The sequence below is a fragment of the Marmota flaviventris genome, chromosome 7, assembly GCF_047511675.1.
Source record: "Marmota flaviventris isolate mMarFla1 chromosome 7, mMarFla1.hap1, whole genome shotgun sequence".
Lineage (NCBI taxonomy): Eukaryota > Metazoa > Chordata > Mammalia > Rodentia > Sciuridae > Marmota > Marmota flaviventris.
Window position 1 is genome coordinate 31391297 of NC_092504.1, and position 21113 is coordinate 31412409.

Here is a 21113-nt window from a genome sequence, read left to right on the forward strand (position 1 = left end):
GTCACCCATGCATTTTCGTCTAACTTTTCCCATAACAGGAGAGGACTGAACTACAGCCCCAACCCTCTATACAATACTTCTTTCTGTTTATTCTTGTTTCAGAATCATGCTGTTTAAATTGTTGTGGTCTGAAAGCAGTTATGACCTCACTATTTCTCTTTCAGGTTTTCTTCTTTACTTTTTGTAATTCTACCTATTTATTCTTCAAGTAACCTTTCTCAATAATCTAACTGAACTAAATTTGAAATTAAGGGATTTTGGTGAAAAGTACACTAAATTTGTAAATTAAATTGGAAAGAATTCATGTTTCATCTAGAAAGTGCTATATTTCTCCATTCAAATCTTCTTTCAAATCTGTTAATACAGTTGGTAATATTTATTCAGATTATTCTTAGTTGTGTTTATGATTTTTATGGAAGTATAATGTCTTATGTCTTATTTATTATTGGTATACAGAAATGCTATTGACTTGTATATAAGATGGTTTTTCCTGAAATATGAAATAATAAAATTACCATTCAAAAACTCTAAAAATAGCCAAGGTATATACTTATTCAATAATGTTCAAAAGATTTGCGTCAATGTGAAAGGCTACAAAGAAAATGCCATTCTTTATTCACTGTTCACATATGTTTGAGTTACACATCCAAACCGTTGTCACCCATGCATTTTCGTCTAATTTTTCCCATAACATGAGAGGACGAAACATGTGGGTGACTGCAATAGGGCCACCTCCCTCAAGTTACGTGGCTCTCCGGGACCCATCCTGAGTCTCACAGTTCAAGCTAATCATTGACAGAGCTTTACAATCACAGGCTTTTGCTAACGCGTTGATAAGACAGTCCAACAGTTAGTGGCAAATGAAGCCAGGCTGTGCAGCAGGGTCTCCAGGGAATGAATGGATTTTCTTCAGAGCCGATGAAAGACACATACGCTATAGGAAAACAATGTCCAACGGTGCGCTGCAAAGATCTGTCATCCTGTCAGCATTTATTCTGCTACAAGCTGTTACTGGCCTCTCTGGAGACGGAAGAGCTATATGGTCTAAAAATCCTAATTTTAGTCCTGTAAATGCAAGTCAGCTGTTTCTCTATGACACTTTCCCTAAAAACTTTTTTTGGGGTGTTGGGACTGGAGCATTTCAAGTGGAAGGGAGTTGGAAGAAGGATGGAAAAGGACCCTCTGTATGGGATCATTTCATCCATACACACCTTAAAAATGTCAACAGCACGAATGGTTCCAGTGACAGTTACATTTTTCTGGAAAAAGACTTATCGGCTCTGGATTTTATAGGAGTTTCTTTTTATCAGTTTTCAATTTCCTGGCCGAGGCTTTTCCCCGATGGAATAGCAGCAGTTGCCAACGCAAAAGGTCTGCAATATTATAATACTCTTCTGGACGCTCTAGTACTTAGAAACATTAAACCTGTAGTGACTTTGTACCATTGGGATTTGCCTTTGGCGTTGCAAGAAAAATATGGGGGATGGAAGAATGAATCTATGGTTGACATCTTCAATGACTATGCCACATACTGTTTCCAGACGTTTGGGGACCGTGTCAAATACTGGATTACAATTCACAACCCATATCTAGTTGCTTGGCATGGATATAACACAGGTCTGCATGCTCCTGGAGAGAAGGGAAATTTAGCAGCTGTCTACACAGTGGGACACAACCTGATCAAGGTACTGTACAGCTGACTTCTTGTTATATCTTCAGAATATATAGGCAGTAGAAGTTAAAAAGAAACACTAGGAAATTTATCTCTATTTAAATGATCCTCTTGATTGAAATCAGCTCAAGTACTTTTAGTCTCATTCACAAGTTCTATCTTCAAATTTTATTTTAAAATGGGGTGTGTTTTATTTGCCTAAGCTATTATTAATGCATTAATCTAATTAGTCTCTTCCAAGAGGAAACTGAGACTGTTTTAAAATTTACAATTATGCATTAGAATGTGAGAATGTGAGTTTACTTTCTTTCTGTGGGAAACCAGTATTTTGCACATTTAATTGTTGGAACCATTTTCTGACATGTCATTCGTTTCAGAATTATGTTAAAGGATGACCCTTTCAAACAGGCATTTGTTGTTAGCATTGCTATTCTTAGTGGTACTTAGCTATAGTGAGATACATAAATGTTAGCTAATGAATAGTACTAAATACAGAAACTGAAATAAATGTCGTTCACACTTAGTTTTGTGTTGTATGACAGAAAAGATGAGATTAATTGTACTGGAAGTTAAAATTAAACTGCTAATATAAAAACTGGGAAAAATGTGTTCTACCAAGTATGTTAAAGTGGTGTATTTCAAAAGCTAGAGCTTATCTTGGGAAATGTTAAACTTATTAAAACAATAGTAAAATATAACAAAATAAGAGCTAATAGTTATTGATTGTTATGTCCTACAGACTACATTAAGTACTTTACATGCATTGACATATTTGATCCTCATAACAACCTTATGAACTAGGTCCTATAATTGTTCCCATTTTAAAGGTGAGGAAACTTAAGCTTAGGTAGATTAAATAATTTGCCCAAGGTTACAGGAAAAAAAATGCAGCTCTTGTGAAGATGAGGTTCATAATTGATGACATAATTAAAACATCATCCTTATTAAAAGTCTTTTTTAAAGTAATCTTTCAGAAATTTTCAGGAGTTTTAGCCTCACTTGGAGACTAACATATAGAATTAGATTTAACTTTTGAGTCAAAGAGTTTACTTGAAAAAATAAATTATTCAATCCCTTTTACATTTTAAAAATGGGAAAATAAATTATTAATTGGATTTTATACTGTGCTAGGGGATGTACTTTGAAGGAGCAAATGTTAAACATGTAGAAATTTTTTAAAAAATTATTCAGGAACATAAAACTACTTCAGGCTAAACTTTCTTTTATTGGATCTTCTGGATATATATATATATATATATATATATATATATATATATATGGACAATAATGCTATGGTTTTGATTACATCAGCCCTTGTAGGAAATGGATTGTATGATCATTTCAAGGTCATTTGCATATATTTTAATAGAATTGATATAGAACATATTATTAATGTGTGGGTATACTATGACTTCAAAATGTAAGAAATTAAATAGGAGAAAATTTATATAGCTATTTAATAACTAAGATACACATGTTTTAAAACATTTTTATCGAACTCTTTTAATTATTTTTTAAATCATTTTTAGTTGTCAATGAACCTTTATTTTATTTATGTCCAGTATTGAGAATCGAACCCAGTGCCTTACACATGCTAGGCAAGTGCTCTACCACTGAGCTACAACTTCAACCCTAGCTCTTTTAATTATTAAGACAATCCATGCTCATGTAAACTTAAAAATATTAGATTGTACCAAAAGATATAAAATAAAAGTGTTAGCCCCTTTCTTCCCCTCTAACAATCCCAACCCAAGGAAACTGTATTCTTTTTAAAGTTTCCTATATAAACACATACCAGGCATAGGTTTATTTAAACTTCGTATAAGAAAAAATATTTTAAATTGTTGATAAGTTTCAGTTACCTGGAAAAGTGTTAATAATTATGATTTTCATGAAAAAAACATGTTCTAGTGATTAAAGCCTTAAAAACTGACAATCTGGTAAAAATAAAGAGGAAAAAAGCATTAACTTACAAATGGATATTACTTTCACACTTAACTAATAAAATACTGTATTTTCCATATGCTTTCCATTTTCATCTAATTTTAGATAAGCTCTGCCTTCAATGCAAAATTAGTATTTTCTGATGGGGACATAAATTTCATTATTTTTAAACTGAAGGATTCATTTTTAAATAATTGCTTCCCAAATAATTTCTTTTATCTCCTTAAAATTTCTAAATAACTAGACTAAGTAAATGTTGTAAGTGGTCCCTTGAAATCGGTCACAAAGTGAAATTCTCCACATAACCCAGTGACCTATCGTTCCAGAAAGAAATCTTGCAATGGTTTGGCAGCCTGGGTGCCACTTGTCCCCACTTGTCCCCTCTCTGTCCTTGCTTTAACATAGAAAAGATTCATTTGATATTTTATGTTGCAATGAAGTAATTTTTCCTTAACTTTTCCTCTTTTGACCCAGAAGAAGCATTCTTTAGCATTTGTTTTTAGTCCAAAAACATTGAGTTAAATAAGCCTCAAGTAAAACTCAATTCATAGGTAGTTAGTTATAGACTACTTTATTCCCCCATTCTCAGCTAATGAAAAAACTTCAGAGTGACTATTGGAGACCCTTTAGTTGTAGAATGATATTGAAGACTCCATCTTCGTTTAAAATGTCCTGATTTGGAGGGAACCTGAATGGTCTGTCAGGTCCAAGACTGACTTGGAATTTAGATGTCACATTATTACAGATCTGGTGATTATCTTGGAGCAAGTCTAAACCTCTGGTAAAAATTTTCAATAATCCCACCTACTAATGGATGCTCTGCTCTTGAGGTTTTAACACTGTCCAGAACAGAATGAGGGTGCATGTTTTGATTTGACTATCTTTGAGCACAGTAATCACCACTTTAAATACCTATAATCTCTGTGGCCACCTTGCCAGATAACTATTATTATCCCCCCTTAGAGAGTGCTGTTTCTAATACACACAATGTTGACCACCTGCATGAAATTCATTAGTGGCTCCCCAAAGATTCCAGGGTAAAGTCTCAATTTTTCACCAAGGCCGTCAAGACACAACCCCCAGCCTCCCCTTCAGTCTCCTTTCTGGCCACTGTCTCATCCCACTGCCAATGCCACCCCTTGCACCTCACATTTCATCCTAATTCCCTGCTGCCAAGATACCAAATTTACCTTACTGTTCCTTTGCACCCAGCCTCTTGGAGCATGCTCTCTCTGGCTAAACTGCCCTTCTTAGTGCCTGCTTCACCCACCTAGTGGCCTTTAAGACTCACTTTAGGGCTGGGGGTATAGCTCAGTTGGTAGAGTGCTTGCCTCACATGCACATAACCCTGGGTTCAATCCCCCATACCATAAAAAAAGACTCATTTTATTAGACAGTTACCACCTCTAGGTTATACCCTACCCATCAGAGTTAAGCACCCCTCCTGTGTACTTCCACAAGATGTCCTTGCTTCTGTGTAGCATTCACACCACATGGAACCTTTCTGTCCACATGGAACCTTTCTGTCCTCCCAACTCAAGTGAGAGTTCCTTGAAAGGGGAAACATGGTGTTGTTGTTTTGTTTTGTTTTTTTGGTTATTTTGGGGTTTTGGTTTTATTTTGTCTTTATGTTCCCAGCACCTAACACAGGATATTTAATATACATTAGGGTATAGATGTTGGTTGAATGCATGACTTAGGATTTCTACCTTAAACTTTGTAATTAAAAAAAATGTCAAGTTCAATCTTCATGTTTCATCACATTATTGCTAATTCTTAAAGTATATTAAGAATATATTAATATGCCTACATTAATCAAGTGATGTATTAGACACTGTTGGTTGCAGGTGACAGATCTAATTCAAGTTGGCTTTAGCAAAAAAGGGTAATTTCCTGACTCAGTTACCAGACTACAGGGATGAATAGACTCAGTAACCAGGATACCCTCAGAGTGGGCTTTATCTCCGTCTCTTACATCCAGTTCTTCTTGTGGTTTGATGTCAGTTTTTCCTTTGTAGAGGAAGGATTTCTCTCTCTTAAGTTCAGGTTTTTCAATTCCATAAACAGATTTGGCCCATTAGGACCAGGCTCTTGGCTCTCAGCAAAGCCCCAAGGGTTCACATTAGTAATGACAGTAATGATGTCTGCTTCCATTCTATTTTTAAATCAATAAATTCATATAGTAATTTAAATTTGTAGATTTTCCTCTTAAAATGGAATACTTGAGAGCTTCTGAGTAATCATTCACAGAAGTTTGGATAAATGAATTTGTTCATGAGACAATAAGTCATTCAGTTCATTACTCTACTAAATACTGTCAGCCTCCATGACAGTTTGAACATTTCATGAATTTAATCTTTTTCTTTTTTTCTTTTTTGAGATTGTGTCTTGCCAAGTTGTCTAGGCTGGTCTCTCAAACTCATGGGCTCAAGTGATCCTCCTGCCTCAGCTGCCTCAGCATCTGGGACTGTAGGCCTACACCAGAACATCTAGCTAACATGTCATCTTTCATAGATAGATACAGTGCAAGAGTTTCTCAGCCTCAGCACTGTTGACATTTGGACCTGATAATTCTTCATTGTAGTGGACTGTCCCTTGCGTTGTAGGATGTTTAGCAGCAGCCCTGGCCTCTACCTACCTCATCCCCATCCCCACTCTCCCATTCCTCCCATTCACATTCCTGCTTCCAGGTTTTTCACCTACTGGGTTTACTACCCCTACTGGCTTGGTATTATTTGTGAAATACTTGAGAGAGCTGCCTCAAACCATTTCTTCTTCTTTTTTTTTTTTTTGGGGGGGGGGGGGGCACCAGGGATTGAACCCAGGGGCTCTTAACCACCAAACCACATCCCCAGGCCTTTTTTATATTTTATTAGAGACAGAGTCTCACTGAGTTGCTTAGGGCCTCGCTAAGTTGCTGAAGCTGGGTTTGAACTCGCGATCCTCCTGCCTCATCATCTTTCACATTAACATACATTTATTTATTTATTTGTTTGTTTGTTTGTTTATTTATTTATTTATATGGGAGATTGAACCCAGGGGCAACTAACCACTGAGCCACAGCCCTTTCCTTCCTTCCTTCCTTCCTTCCTTTCTTTCTTTCTTTCTTTCTGTATTTTATTTAGGAGTCTCCCTGAGTTGCTTATGGCTTCGCTAAGTTGCTGAGGCTGGCTTTGAACTTTCTATCCTCCTGTCTCAGTCTTACAAATTGCTGGGATTACAGGAGTGCACCACTATGCCAGCCTGTTAGTTATTTATGAACAAAACATTATACTAACTTTAAAAAAATCTTGTTCTATTCTTGTAAACAAATTTCAAGAATTTAAATAAAATGCTATATAATAAATTTTTACTCATTTTCGATGCCATACAATGTTTTACAAAGTTTCTGGGTTTTTGTTGTTGTTGTTTTGTTTTTTGTTTTTTGGGGGTATCACTTAATGTTGAACCTTTTTCTGGTTTTTCGTTTGTTCACATATTCAAATATCACATGTACTATTTTATTTACTAAAATGCTTTTATTTAAAATTTTCTTTTAGTCTTTTTTTTTTTTCCTAAGTGTTTGGTGCTGGGGATTGAACCCAGGGCCTCACACATGCTAGGCAAGCACTGTACAATGAACTATATCCCCATCCCTTAAATTTTATTTTTGACTGGGTATGGTGATGCATACTTGTAATCCCAGCAGCTAAAGAGGCTGAGACAGGAGGATCAAGAGTTCAAAGCCAATCTCAGCAATTTAGCAAGACCCTGTCTCTAAATAAAATATTTTAAAAAAGGGCTGGATATGTGGCTCAGTAGTTAAGTCCTCCAGGGGTTCAATCCCTGGTACCAAAAAAAAAAAGTTTGGACACCTATAATACCAGAGACTCGGGAGGCTAAGGCAGGAAGATCACAGATTCAAGACCTTCCTGGGCAATTTAGTAAGATCATCTCAAAGTAAAATAAAAAGAGCTGGGAATGTAGCTCAGTGATAGAGTTCAGTTTCTAGTACCTCAAAGAAAAAAATATTCTGAAGGAAAAATTTATATCCTACAATAAATGGAGGACCAATATTTTTAATACCCCCAAATAATACATAACATTTAAATACTAATTCCTCAACTTTGCTCCACCTAATGTCATCTACTATATAAAAAACAGTAGGTGTAATAGGCTTAGAAAACACCACTGAGGGTGGGGCTGGGGTTGTGGCTCAGAGGTAGAGCGCTCGTCTAGTATGTATGAGGCACTGGGTTTGATCCTTGGTTTTGATCCTTGGCACCACATAAAAAATAAAATATAATAAAGATATTGTGTCCACCTATAATTTAAAAATAGATTAAAAAAAGAAAGAAAAGAAAACACCACTGAAGGCTGGGGATATAGCTCAGTTGGTAGAGTGCTTGCTCTGTATGCACAAGGCCCTTGGTTCAATCCCTTACCCCACCAAAAAACAAACAAACAAAAACACTGAATTGTGTAAGTTTTACTCAGCACTTTAGTGTACACTTAGTACCAAAACCAAACACAGTATGTCATTTAAAAATGTCATAAAATGCTTTTACTTACATAAGTAGGAGAATTTAAATAATGAGCATTATTTTTAACTAAGAAAATGCCAATATATGTTTATGTATTACTAGCACTTTAACTATTCATAATTAATACTTTAAACTTGAAAATAAACTATACAGTCTTCAATAAAATAGGCTATAAACAATATATGTCAATGCTTTTTTGTATACCACACGCAAATGATGAAATTATTTTCAACATTCCTCAGGGATTCAAGAGATTGCTTAATATGTTCAAGGAAGCTCTTAAGACAAAAAACAATATTGGGAAACCCTACCTTAGGTCAAGGCCTCACCAAGCTGTTCCTGCACCACGGATTAGATTGGTATTCTTTGGAAGGGGGTGAAGCTCAGCTCAAGCATGCTTAGCATGCTTGAGGCCCTGGGTTTAATCCCCATCACCAGAAAAATAAGATTGTATTTCCTCCCTGTTTTCCCACCTTCCTGAGGAACTCTCTTTTAACATTTCTTGGCATTCCTCAAACACACAATGCTGGACATGCATCAGGTATTTGTTATATAAATTGATTGTTTTCAATTTGGGGGGAGATCTACCTTGTCCCAGAAAGGATTTAAACCTGCAATGGGCCAGAAATGAATTCCATATGTGTACACATGCAGAGGCATAAACATATAGTCTTTTCAACACACACAAATCAATTATGTGCATTTGTTTCTAAAAAAAAAAAAATTGTGTGTTAGGGATTAAACTCAGGGCTTTGCACATTCTAGGCAAGCACTCTACCACTGAGCTATATCTCCAACCTGTGAGAATATTTACGTTGAAAACAATCTTGGAACAATGAGCAGAATTTGGATAACTGTTAAAGCTGTATGGTGTATTTATGAGGTTTCATTATGTTCTTTCTATTTTCGTGTATTATGACAATTTCCATAAAAAAAGTAAAAAGTAAAGCCGGGACCAATGGCACACACCTGAAATCCCAGCCACTCAGGAGGCTGTGGGCAGAAGGATCTCGAATTTAAAGCCAGACTTCAGCAATTTAGAGAGAGTCTGTCTCTAAATAAAATGTAAAAAAAAAAAATGGGCTGGAGATGTGTTCAGTGGTTAAACATCCCTGGGTTCAATCCCTGGTACCAAAAAAAAAAAAAAAAAAAAGTAAAAATATCGTTTTATATTTAAAGATAATGAAAAATAAAACAACCATCTTTACATAGTTCTCTTAAAGGTTCTGTATTTGTATGATTACTAGCCAAGCCTTCTTTGTCAACATGTTAATGCAACTTTCTTTTCTAAAAAATATTTTTAGTTGTAGATTGTCAAAATATCTTTATTTTTTTTAATGTGGTGCTGAGAATCAAATGCAATGCCTCACACTTGCTAAACAAATGCTCTACCACTGAGCCACAACTCCAGCTTTGCAACTGCTTTCTTAAATTGATATTTAAGAAGACCCCAGGGCCAGGCATGGTAGCACATGCCTATAATCCCAGCAACTCAGAGGTTGAGGCAGGAGGATTGCAATTTCAAACCAGCCTTAATGGCAAGGCCCTAGCTAACTTAGTAAAACTCTGTCTCAAATTTTTAAAAAATAATTTAAAAGGGCTGGGGATGTGGTTAAGTGGATAAGTGCTCCTAGGTTCAATAAAACAAAAACAAGGAATTTTTACCAGGGCATGGTACTGCATGCCTATAATACCAGCTACTCTGAACACTGAGTCAAGATTGCATATTTGAGTTCAGCCTTTACAACTTAGCAAGACCTATATCCAAATATATGTATGTATGTACGGACTGGGGGTATAGCCAAGTGGTAGTGTGCCCTGAGTTCAATCCCCAGTATTAAAAAAGAAAAAAGAAGGATTTTTAAAAACTCCCTTGTTAGAGTTGGGTTGAAAGAGAATAATATACCAGGCATTATTACATCACAGGCACACATTACAGGCACCCACCTATAATCCCAGTGGCACGGGAGGCTGAGGCAGGAGGCTGAGACAGAAGGATCTCAGGTTCAAAGCCAGTCTCTAAGCAACTCAGTGAAACCCTGTTTCTAAAGAAAATAAATAAAATTATAATATACAATGTTTATTTATTTATATGGGGCTGGGGATGTGACTCAGTGGTAAAGAGCACCTAGGTTCAATCCTTGGTACCAAAAGAAAAACAGAAAGAGAATAACATAACAAAATTAACTTTTTCTAAGTTTTATAGCTAAAAAAAAAAAAAAAAAAACTAGCCAATGACAGAAAAATGAAGACAAAAAACCTTATTTACTTTCTATCTTCCACTACTTTCCCTTCCTATATCAAAAGGAGAAAAAAGAGGAGAGAAGATGAAAGAACACCAAATGATCTTGGTTCTTAAAAGGAAGGATTGAGACAATTATTACAGATAGCTTTTGACATTCCATCCTAATTGTACGTGTGTGAGGTGCTGGGGACAGAACCCAGGACCTCCCACGCTAGAAACGCACTCTACCATAGAGTTATACCTCCAGCCTGTTCATGTGATTTTAATTTTTATTTGCTTGAAACTTCAGCATCCCATAAAGTGATATTAAATCACATAAGTGTGCCCTCAACAATATCATTTAGAGTTTAAATAAATGAGTTAACACATTTCATTTAATTAACTAATGCAGAATTCCTATATTATAATCCCAACCATCTCCATTAGGACCCAAGATGTCTCTAACAAAATACAAGAAATATGACCAGACAAGTTAAAATTAGTACTCATATAGACAATTTTAATCAAATTTGAATAAGTGATAAAAACTGTGCATGGAGAATTGCCCAAAACAGTTTCTACAATCTAATTATCTTTTTTTTAGTTATAAGTCATGTAAAAAAACAATTTGCAGGCCAAAATTGGTATTAGAAAGCCTTCAAGAGAGCAATATTTACTTTTCTAACCATTAAGTAGAAAAAGTTATACTTTAGTGAATGATTAACAAGAGTTTAAATAAATGTAATTATAAATGCTTTTAGAATAATATTTTAATTCTATTTAAACAGCTTGATTTGATATAAATACTCTCATACATGGAAAATTAGGCCCAACAGAAGATCAAAAAATATAGTAAGTAATGGAAATGATCTGGATACAATGAAGCAATGAATTGAGGGAAAACTGACATTACTTTGTAACATGAAATAAGTCATTTAATTGCAAATATAAAGTCTGGTTGAGAAAACTCAACATTAGAAAACAGTCTATAAAAATATTCTATGTCAACAGAAAAAGATAGTATTACAATAGCTGAACATTAACAACAATTCTGTTACTATAAAGCAGCAGAGATGTTGAAAATAGACCAGAACCCTCTAACTTATTGTAGAGTGAATCACAGAAGTAAGTAAAGTAGTCTTTGGGTGAGCTATTGATGTTACTTAAAAGATGTTTTGGAAAAACTCAGAGATTGATGAAAGCTGGTATCTTTTAGTAGTTAAAAGACTTTGCTGCTTGGTTTTCTAGTGTCTTATCTTGTTCAGAGATTATGTGACTAAGTCTTAAATAAAGGGCAAGGGGTTACTGTTATTGATTCTTCTTTCAAGATAATGGCCTCCTTCTATCTTATTTTGAACATCAACAAATTATTATGGGGTAAAATATGTTCTTTTTTTTGGGGGGGGGGAGGCGGTGCTGGGAATCAAACCCAGGGCCTTGTGCATGCAAGGCAAGCACTCTACCAACTGAGCTATATCCCCAGGCCTCAAAATATATATATTTTTTTAATATTTATTTTTTAGTTATAGTTGGACACAATACCTTTATTTTGTTTATTTATTTTTATATGGTGCTGAGGATTGAATCCAGGGCCTTGCGCGTGCTAGGCGAGCTCTCTACAGCTTAAGCCACAACCCCAGCCCCTAAAATATATTCTTAATACAAAAATGGAATAACTGAATTTTATTTTTATGTTCCTATTTTTTTTTCTTTGAGATTTTGAGAATTTGGGGGAACCGAAGAGTATGAGCATAAAAAGCAACTGAATTTACTGACAGAGCCAGGCATAGTGGCACATGCTTGAAATCCCAGCAACTAGAGAGGCTAAGAGAGGAGAATTGCAAGTTTGAGACCTGTTTGGGTAACTTAGCAAAAAAACTGTCTCAAAATAAAAAAAAGGGGGGGGGGGCTAAGGGGTTGGGGGTGTAGCTCAGTGGTAGAGCATCTCTGGGTTCAATACCCAGTATCAAAAGAAGAAATATTCACTGACAAACTGTTTCAATCACTTCTCTCGACTTTTCTAAATTATAAAAATAATGCATTTTTATTAGAAAACAAATAATACAGAAAGATATTAAGATATATCATTTTTCACTAAAAATGAAAGGTCCCCTGTTTTCCTTACTCTTTAACTGCATACCCCACTGCTAATAACCTGTTCAAATTTTTGTCTATGTATACATAAACACATACATATTGTCATTTTTTAAATAAAATTTGATCATTTCACTTTAGTTATCATTTCTGGCTAATCAAAATGTAGAAGTATATTGCTTTTATTCTATTATTTCTGTGGGTCTTTATCCTATTAGACGTAACAGCCCATCTGAAGACAAAGCCTGTCTTATTAATCTTTTTTTCTAAATGTCTACTGCAGTACCTTATGTTTATTGAATAAATATTTGTAGGCTTGAATTTAAGCAAATGGACAAAAACTGAAAACAGGTTACTCTGAAACAATAGCCAGATAGGATCTGGGATATAATTGAGTGGTAGAGGGCTTGCTTAGCATGTGAGAAGCCCTCCTGAGTTTAATCCACAGCACTGCAAACAAACTTGTTTTTTGCTGATTGTATATAACTTTCTGAAAGGAAAAGAATGAACCAGAAGAAAATTCTGATGAGCTCCCCATTAGATAGTGAGGGGATGCCCCAGCTAGTGAAGCAGAGTGAAGCAGGATAAAGGCATCTATGAAGCTATGAGTTCTTAAGACCCTCTGCCAAATCTCCACCTCCGCAAAAAAAAAAAAGAAGAAGAAGAAGAAGCAAACTTGATGGCTCTTAATGCAGTCATTATTCAATTTGATCATCAAAGTCTTTAAGACTTTAAGAACCATTCCACTCTTATTTGAAGTTGGCACTGTCCAAAATGCTATGTAGGCAGAGCATCTCTGTCCTTCCAGTCTAATTACAGTGGTATAAACATCACCGTCCTCAGGGAAAGGCAGTCAATGTAGGGATGATCCCAAAGGAATTCAGTTAGCCTCTGACACCAGTAATACCAACCTTGCTGATTCTAGGAAAGAGGCATGTTACACGCTGTGCTGGGCACTTGGATAACCACATGGTTTTCTAAACACCCCAAATTTGCTGGCAGGTCCTCCATGACCTTTATGATTGTCCTGATTTCCAGTAATATATAAATATATTTTATTCTCAGCATGCAAGAGTGGGGTGTTGTAGTTTCTTTCTGGGACTATTTAGTTCTTTTAATAGCCAAATACATTTTAAAAAATAAAAATTTATAACAATGTGTTGTGGTTCATGTCAAATAGCCCTTCCCCAACAGCTTCAAAATTTAGAACTGGCAGACATACGGAAAGCAGGAGGGTGGGGAAAAGTGATTAGAGCCCTGGGTTCAAGTCCTGACACCATCACTGTTCAGTCTCAGTTTATTCTCTAAAATGGGACGTGTAAGACCTTTCTTGCAGAAGCTGTATTATCAACAACAGGTCATAGCTGATTCACCAGGAGCATTCATTCAACAAGTATTCTATGCCTGTGTACAACTGTGAATAAGATAGATAGTTGCCATACTTAAGAAGCTTTTAGTTAGGTGACCCATGTTCTGTAATTCAGCAACTGGGAAGGGTAAGACAGGAGGATCACAAGTTCGAGGCCAGCCTGAGCATAAACTAAAAGGGACTGAAGATAGTGTAGTGGTAGAGCATCCCTAGGTTCAATCCCTAGTACTGCAAAACAAACTAACAAAAAATAAAGGTCCTAGGCCAGGTGTGGATCCAAGTTTTGTGGGCCTGACACTTATAAATGAGAAAAATATCTCAAAAAAAATTACTTCAGACTTGAAAAGTCAGATATCTTTTTTTCCTAAGGTCCTTGCAGGAATACCAGAAATTCTTACCTAGAAATGCGTCCAATTGTAGCCTGGTTTTCCAATCCACATAGAATATCACCAAGGACCTGGGTCAGTGAAAGGCCCTGAAGCTTAGCTTCATTAGTCATGATAAATCTGCCTTTGCTGCAGGCCCTGAAAATGGTAGGTCTTATTTTTTATTATTATAATAATACATTATTTATAATTTCCAGGGTGGCTTCTATATTGACTATCTTTAACTCTTTGTTCTTAAATTCTGAGGAAAGGCTTCAAGTCAGCAACTCAGGCCATTTTAGCTTCAATTTTACTGAAGCTAACATAAATGTTATTATAGCTGTGTAATAACATTTATGTTACTTAAAATATTATTTCAGGCTTGGCACTGTGGCACAAGCCTGTAATCTCAGCTACTCAGTAGATTGAGGAAGGATTGCAAATTGGAGGGCAGCCTGGGCAACCTAGTGAGATCCTGTCTCAAAAAAAAAGAGGCAATGAGTGCTGGGAATATAACTTACTTATAGAATGTGTCTGAGTTCAATCACCAGAGCTTGGGCAGGAGGTGGGGTGAATAGAATGGGTACAATATTCTTCTTATGAAAGATAGCAATAATTGTATTTATTTATTTATGATGCTGGGGACTAAACCCAGGGCCTCAGGCACTCTAGGCAAACACTCTGTCACTGAGCCACATCCCTAGCCCAAAGGTGGTAACTTTTGTTAATACTGAATTGTCTCCTAAAATTAATGAAAGTAAAATATATTTTCCAAGAGAAGTTACGATTGTCAAAAAATTTAACTAAATAATGGTTACATAATGATGTACTTTAAGGCAATAATAGTCACATATGTTTTTAGCAATGAACACTAAAGTTTGCCTTCATTAACCAGTCAATAAATATGTGTGGAATTCAGAATAAATTAATGTTAAATAATCTGGAAGAGGAACATGTGTAATTAGCATAAAACTTGACACACACACACATATAAAGAAGTGCTGAATAGATGAAAACAGAATCAAATTGAGATTAATCCCAGTCCAAAAGGACAACGAATGAAACTCAAACCACTACGAATAATAAACAAGGACAAACGTCTACCCGCAAAAATGGGAAAGGTAAGGGCTTAGGAGCAACCTGCAGGAGACTCTTCATGCCCCATCACATTTCCATTGTGATTTTTCATAGCAAGTTGAATTATTTTCAACTTTCTATTTCAAAGTACTTCACGTTTACACTTTCATAGGGTCTTCACCTCTATGGTCTCATTAGATCTTCACAATAATTCTTTAGAGTATTTATTTTTAGCTCCGTATAATGAAGGAGGAAACGGAGATCTCTGAGAGGGAAATGATTTGTTTGAGATCATAAAGCTTATAAGTAGCAGAACCAGCACTAGAGCTCAGGTCTCCCGCTTGCCAGACCAGTGTCATTCATTTCCCCTATAGGACCATGTAGGTGAGTAACACCTTTATGTCATTCTCAAAGGCCATTTATTCACAAATAAAGCTATCAGTGTTTTGCAACAGATGGTCAAAGAACACTGAAACCAATGGGAAAAAAAAAGTATGGGAAGCAATTTGGGAATTTAATACAATTTAAAAACTAAATAATCCTGGGCTGGGATTATGGCTCAGCAGTAGCACACTCGCTTACCGCGTGCAAGGTCCTGAGTTCGATCCTCAGCACCACATAATAAATAAATAAATAAGATAAAGGTATTGTGTCCAACTACAACTGAAAAATAGGTATTTTTAATAAATAAATAAATAGTCTAGCTACGCATGGTGGCACATGCCTATAATTCCAGTGACTCAGGAGCTGGGGCAGGAGGATTGCAAGTTCTGGGCCAGCCTCAGCAATTTAGCAAGATCCTGTCTCAACATAGCTTAGTGGTAACTTCCACTGTGTTCAATCCCCAGGACAAAAAAAAAAAAAAGTCCATTCCTAGGATAACCAAAAGGAAATAATTCAAATAAATTAAAAGCTATATGCACAAAGTTAGTTATTACCATATTATTTATCACAGGAGAAAAGAATGAATAAAAACAAGTTAATTTTGGGCTGAGGATACAGTTCTTCTGGTAGAGTACTTACCTAGCATGCACAAGGCTCTGGGTTCAATCCTCAGCACCACAAAAAAAATAATTAATTTCTATTAAAAGAGAGATGCCCAAGTAAATCATATTTTATCAAACTGTTGAATTGTGATACTATTAAGATAATTATGAAACTAAAATAGTGGGAAATGTTTAAAGTGATTTTAACTGGGAAATGTATTTGGAAAGGCTGAACAGGAACACAGAAATATGAAAACATTGTTATGATTTTGGAGCTTTTAAATAAATTTTCTTTAACAGATTTTATTTAATACTTTTAGTAAGTAGCTTTTTAATAACAGACTAGTTTACAGTTCACATGAAGAAACGTGACTAAAATCATGCAAAGATATGGAAAATTTAACTTTTGGCAAAGTATTGAGAGTTCCTTTAATGCCCATGTGTGATGTGCTGAGTTTGTGCATTTGTCCTCACTCCATCCTTTCCACCAATGCCCCTCATGTTCTCCTGACCTCTAACCCTCTCCTCATCTCTTTCTTAAGTTGTGGCTGCTATCTTATTTGTTTCCTATCTTCCACAGAATTTATCTGAGTCTGTACTTCCAGGGGTATCAAAGGCAGCAGGCATGTTAGACTGGAGGAGGGAACCAGAAGAGATATTAGCCTCCCACCCCGCCTCACTGTCTCAATGACATGGGCCCCTGAGACCTGGCTCAAAAGGAAAAAACAGCTCACTTCCCTGTTAAGCTAGGGAATCTAAAGAACAAAGGCTGAAGCTCCCTTAACTCATCATTCCAAAGGTAGATGGCCTTGTGCAAGATAGTGGGTAACCTTGGGGAACTGTCCATGCCGCTGTGCAAGGGTGCTGGGCCCAGTTTGCATTCTACGAATCCTGTTTTAGTCTTTCCAACAGAACTCCTTTATGAGTGTAATTCAAATAACACCTGTAGATATCCCTGTTTCATCAAGATTTGTGTCAAATTCACTATCTCGGAGCAAAACATTTTTACCTTGTGACTTGGCAAAAGGACCAAGGTATAACCATATGTACCACAGAGAGAACCTCCCCCATTCTCGACGGAGAACGGAGAGGCTGTCTTCAACCCTGAGTAAAGATAACCTCAGATACCTTGATAGCCTATGCAAATAGCAGCAATGGTGAAAGAGACACAGTGGAACATGAAGGTCACCTTGGGGTATGATAATACATGCATATGGGTATCCAGAAAACAGGTGGGAAAGGCCTTGCTGAGGTATAATATGCCTGTTGTTCTCTATGCTGCTCTGTGTTTCATTTAAATTCTTATGGAACCAAGATTTTTATCACAGCCTAGGTCATCTTTCGTATAATTTCTGAAGTAGGTAACTATTACATCTCTTTTGAATAAATTCTTCTGCCCTGTTTTTCCCTATTAGGCGTGCTGATTCCAATTAGGACTAGGTTAATACATTGATGCTGATTGTACCTCACCCTCTCTTTAGCATCCCGTAGTATCTTATTTGCAAGGCAGCTAGTTTACACATGTGTGGTGCTTTTCTGGGTACATATCAGAGGCACATGACAGCCCTGAAGAGAGCTGCTGGTCACTGTGTTCTCTATGGATGAAAGCACTCAAGCTACCGAGAGATGAAATGAGAATAAAGCAAAGAACACCCCTGCCCCCACCTGAATCCTAGTAATGCGCTTTTTATTTTGAAACAAAATAAAAAGGAAAGAAAGAAAGAAAGAAGGGGCTGGGGTTGTAGCTCAGCAGTAAAGCGCTCACCTAGCATGTGCGAAGCCCTGGGTTCGATCCTCAGCACCACATAAAAATAAAATAAAGGTATTGTGTCCATCCACCACTAAAAACTATTTTAAAAGAAAAAAAAACACTTTTCAAGATTTTCCTCAGTGTTTCTAGCCCCAGAAAATTCCACAGAGTGGCTAAGACCATGTAAGGCTGTATGCCATGTGTTCCCTGCTCCTCTGTGATTCCTTCCAGAAGCTCTGACCTCAGGTCAGAGGAAGACAAGAGGCTAGAGTCTAAATTATTCTGAGAGAAAATGTTCTTAAAGATTTCCAGGGCTGTGGTTGTGACTCAGTGGTAGGGTGCTCGCCTAGTGCACTGAGGCCCTGGGTTCGATCCTCAGCACATATAAAAATAAATAAATAAAAACAAAGGCATTGTATACAACTAAAAGAATTTTTAAAAAGAAAGAAAGAAAAAGAAAAAGAAAGAAAAGAAAAAATTTCTAGGTGTTTCCAGGATCTCCCAGTGAAAATCTAGTAAGATCAGAGATGCCTCAAGGCATCCACCCCTGTAGAAAATCTTCCAAGGAATGATTTAAATTAGCTTTCCTTGCATTAAGGAGGATGGCACCAGTTTTGGAATCCTCACCCCTTACATCAACACAAACTTTCCCCACCCTAACAGGATTTATAGAACATTTTCAAGCTCATAAGATCTAACCAGTTTGAATTCATTGCTCATATTTTATTATTTTTGACCTACAAAAAGGCAGTTTCAAATGGTTTGTCCTGATATAAACATCACCTTTGAGCAAAAGAAAAGCTAAGGAACAAAACTAAAAGGGCATCATAGGTTAAAAATAATAAGGGTTTGGCCAGGTATTGTAGTGCACACCTGTAATCCCAGCTACTTGGTAGGCTGAGGCAGGAGGAACACTGGCTCCTGGCCAGCCTGGGCAACTTAGTGAGACCATGTCTCCAAATAAAATAAAAAGGGCTGGAGATAGAGCCCAGTGTAAAGCTTCTTCTTGCCTATCATGTATGAGACCCTGCATTCAATTCCCAGTACCACAATAAATAAATAAACAAGAGTTTGCATTTGTCAAATAGATAAGAAATTGAGAGATGTGGGGAGAGACATCAGGAGACAAGCAAATGGGGCTGAAGTTGCGGCTCAGAGGTGCAGTGCTCGCTCACCTAGCACAAATGAGGCCCTGGGTTCCAGCCTCAGCACCACATATAAATCAATAAAATAAAGGAAATAAAGGAACTGTGTCCACCTACAACTAAAAAAAAAAAAGATTAAAAAAAAAGGAGGCAAACAAGTCAAATTCTGAGGGGAAGAGCAGTAACTATGGTATAGAGAAAGGACAATTCCATGGTTGACCAGTACAGAGAAGTGGCTTTGGGCATTTAATGGGCCAGGAATCCTTAATTTGAGTCCTTAACATTTGTTCCTCCTTCAGCCATAGCTCATGGCTCTTTACTGAACTATATCTTCTAGCTTTTGGTTAAATTTTCTTTTAATGTTTTATTTTATATATTTTTATATGTTTCTCTTCATCATATTTCAGTCTTATTTTCCCAATGAGTAGTTTCCTGAGAACAAGTTCCCATGTCATATTTCAGCTTCTTAAGGCAGGGCACGCCACACATTCAGTAAGTGCCAGTTAGTATCTATTAAATAGACTTGAAACTGATCAATAGGCTCTATTACAAGAGAGCTCACCTGGAAATGTAAACTCTAGGAGGACCAGTAATAATAAGATCCATCTTTTGGTGGTACTTCTATGTGCTGTATTCTATGCCACAAATTTTTTTTATACCTTAATTTTATTTATTTTTATGTGGTGCTAAGGATTGAACCCAGGGCCTCACACATGCTAGGCAAGTGCTCTACCACTGAGCCACAACCCCAGCCCTATGCCACATATTTTATACATGCATTAGTTCTAAATCTGACATCAACCTTACAAAGGATATTAGTATTATTAATCTCATGCTATATTATCAGTCTCATTCTACAGTTGGGCTGTAAGAGATTTCAGAAAGGTTAAGTGACTTGCTTCATGCCTCACAGTATGCATGAACTTCAAGCCCAGGTGTGCTGCCAGAGCCCACACTCTTTCTATTGGTTTTCTGCCTCGGGCAATACCTGCCATCCTTTTATAATAATGGAAATAATACCAGAGACCTGTAGAGTGTTTACTCTGTACCAGACACTGTTCTAACGCCATTCACATATGTTAAATTCATTCAGCCCTCACAACTATTTTCTTAGGTGGTGAGCTTTACTATTAGCCATTTTACCTTGTATCATCAGTCGTTTTACAACCCTTGTAAGGACAATAAAGGTCAATGATATTTTCTTCTTATTAGGCTCATTCAAAAGTTTGGCATAACTACAACAGAAATTTCCGCCCACATCAGAAAGGCTATGTATCGATCACATTGGGATCCCATTGGATTGAGCCAAACAGGTCAGAAAACACAATGGATGTGAGCATGTGCCAAGAATCCATGGTTTCTGTGCTCGGATGGTTTGCCACCCCTATTCATGGGAATGGCGACTATCCAGATACCATGAAGAAGTCGCTCTCCATTCTACCCCTTTTCTCAGAAGCAGAGAAGGAGGAGGTAAGGGGCACGGCTGACTTCTTTGCCTTTTCCTTTGGACCCAATAATTTCAAGCCCCCAAACACCATAGATAAAATGGGGCAAAATTTGTCACTCAATTTAAGAAAAGTGCTGAACTGGATTAAACTGGAATATGGAAACCCCCGAATCTTGATTACCGAGAATGGTTGGTTCACGGATAGTTATGTGAAGACAGAAGACACCACAGCCATCTACATGATGAAGAAATTCCTCAACCAGGTTCTTCAAGGTGGGTTGCACATTAGCTCAAATTTTTAAAAATGTTGAATCCTTATAGGATATTTAAAGTCCCCTTTGAATGTGTAATCATTGTTGTTGTGGGTTTATTTCATATTGTACAATGTTGATAGAACTTTTAAGTATTATTCCCATGCCCTTTCTTTTTTTTTCGGGGTGCTGGGGTGGTGGAAATCAGGGATTGAACTCAAGGGCACTCAACCACTTAGCCACATACCAGTCCTATTTTGTATTTT

The 21113-nt window shown here is 36.7% G+C and overlaps 1 protein-coding gene across 1 annotated transcript in view; it reads left to right on the forward strand.

Annotated features, from left to right (window-relative positions):
- Positions 1-780: 780 nt before the first annotated feature.
- The window catches only part of Klb (klotho beta), a 31961-nt gene continuing 11628 nt past the window's right edge, over positions 781-21113 (forward strand). The window contains exons 1-2 of the mRNA XM_027938001.3: positions 781-1685; positions 20362-20869. Of these exons, the coding sequence (XP_027793802.2) occupies positions 861-1685; positions 20362-20869 (1333 nt within the window). The 5' untranslated portion in view covers positions 781-860. The remainder of the gene's footprint in view (positions 1686-20361; positions 20870-21113) is intronic.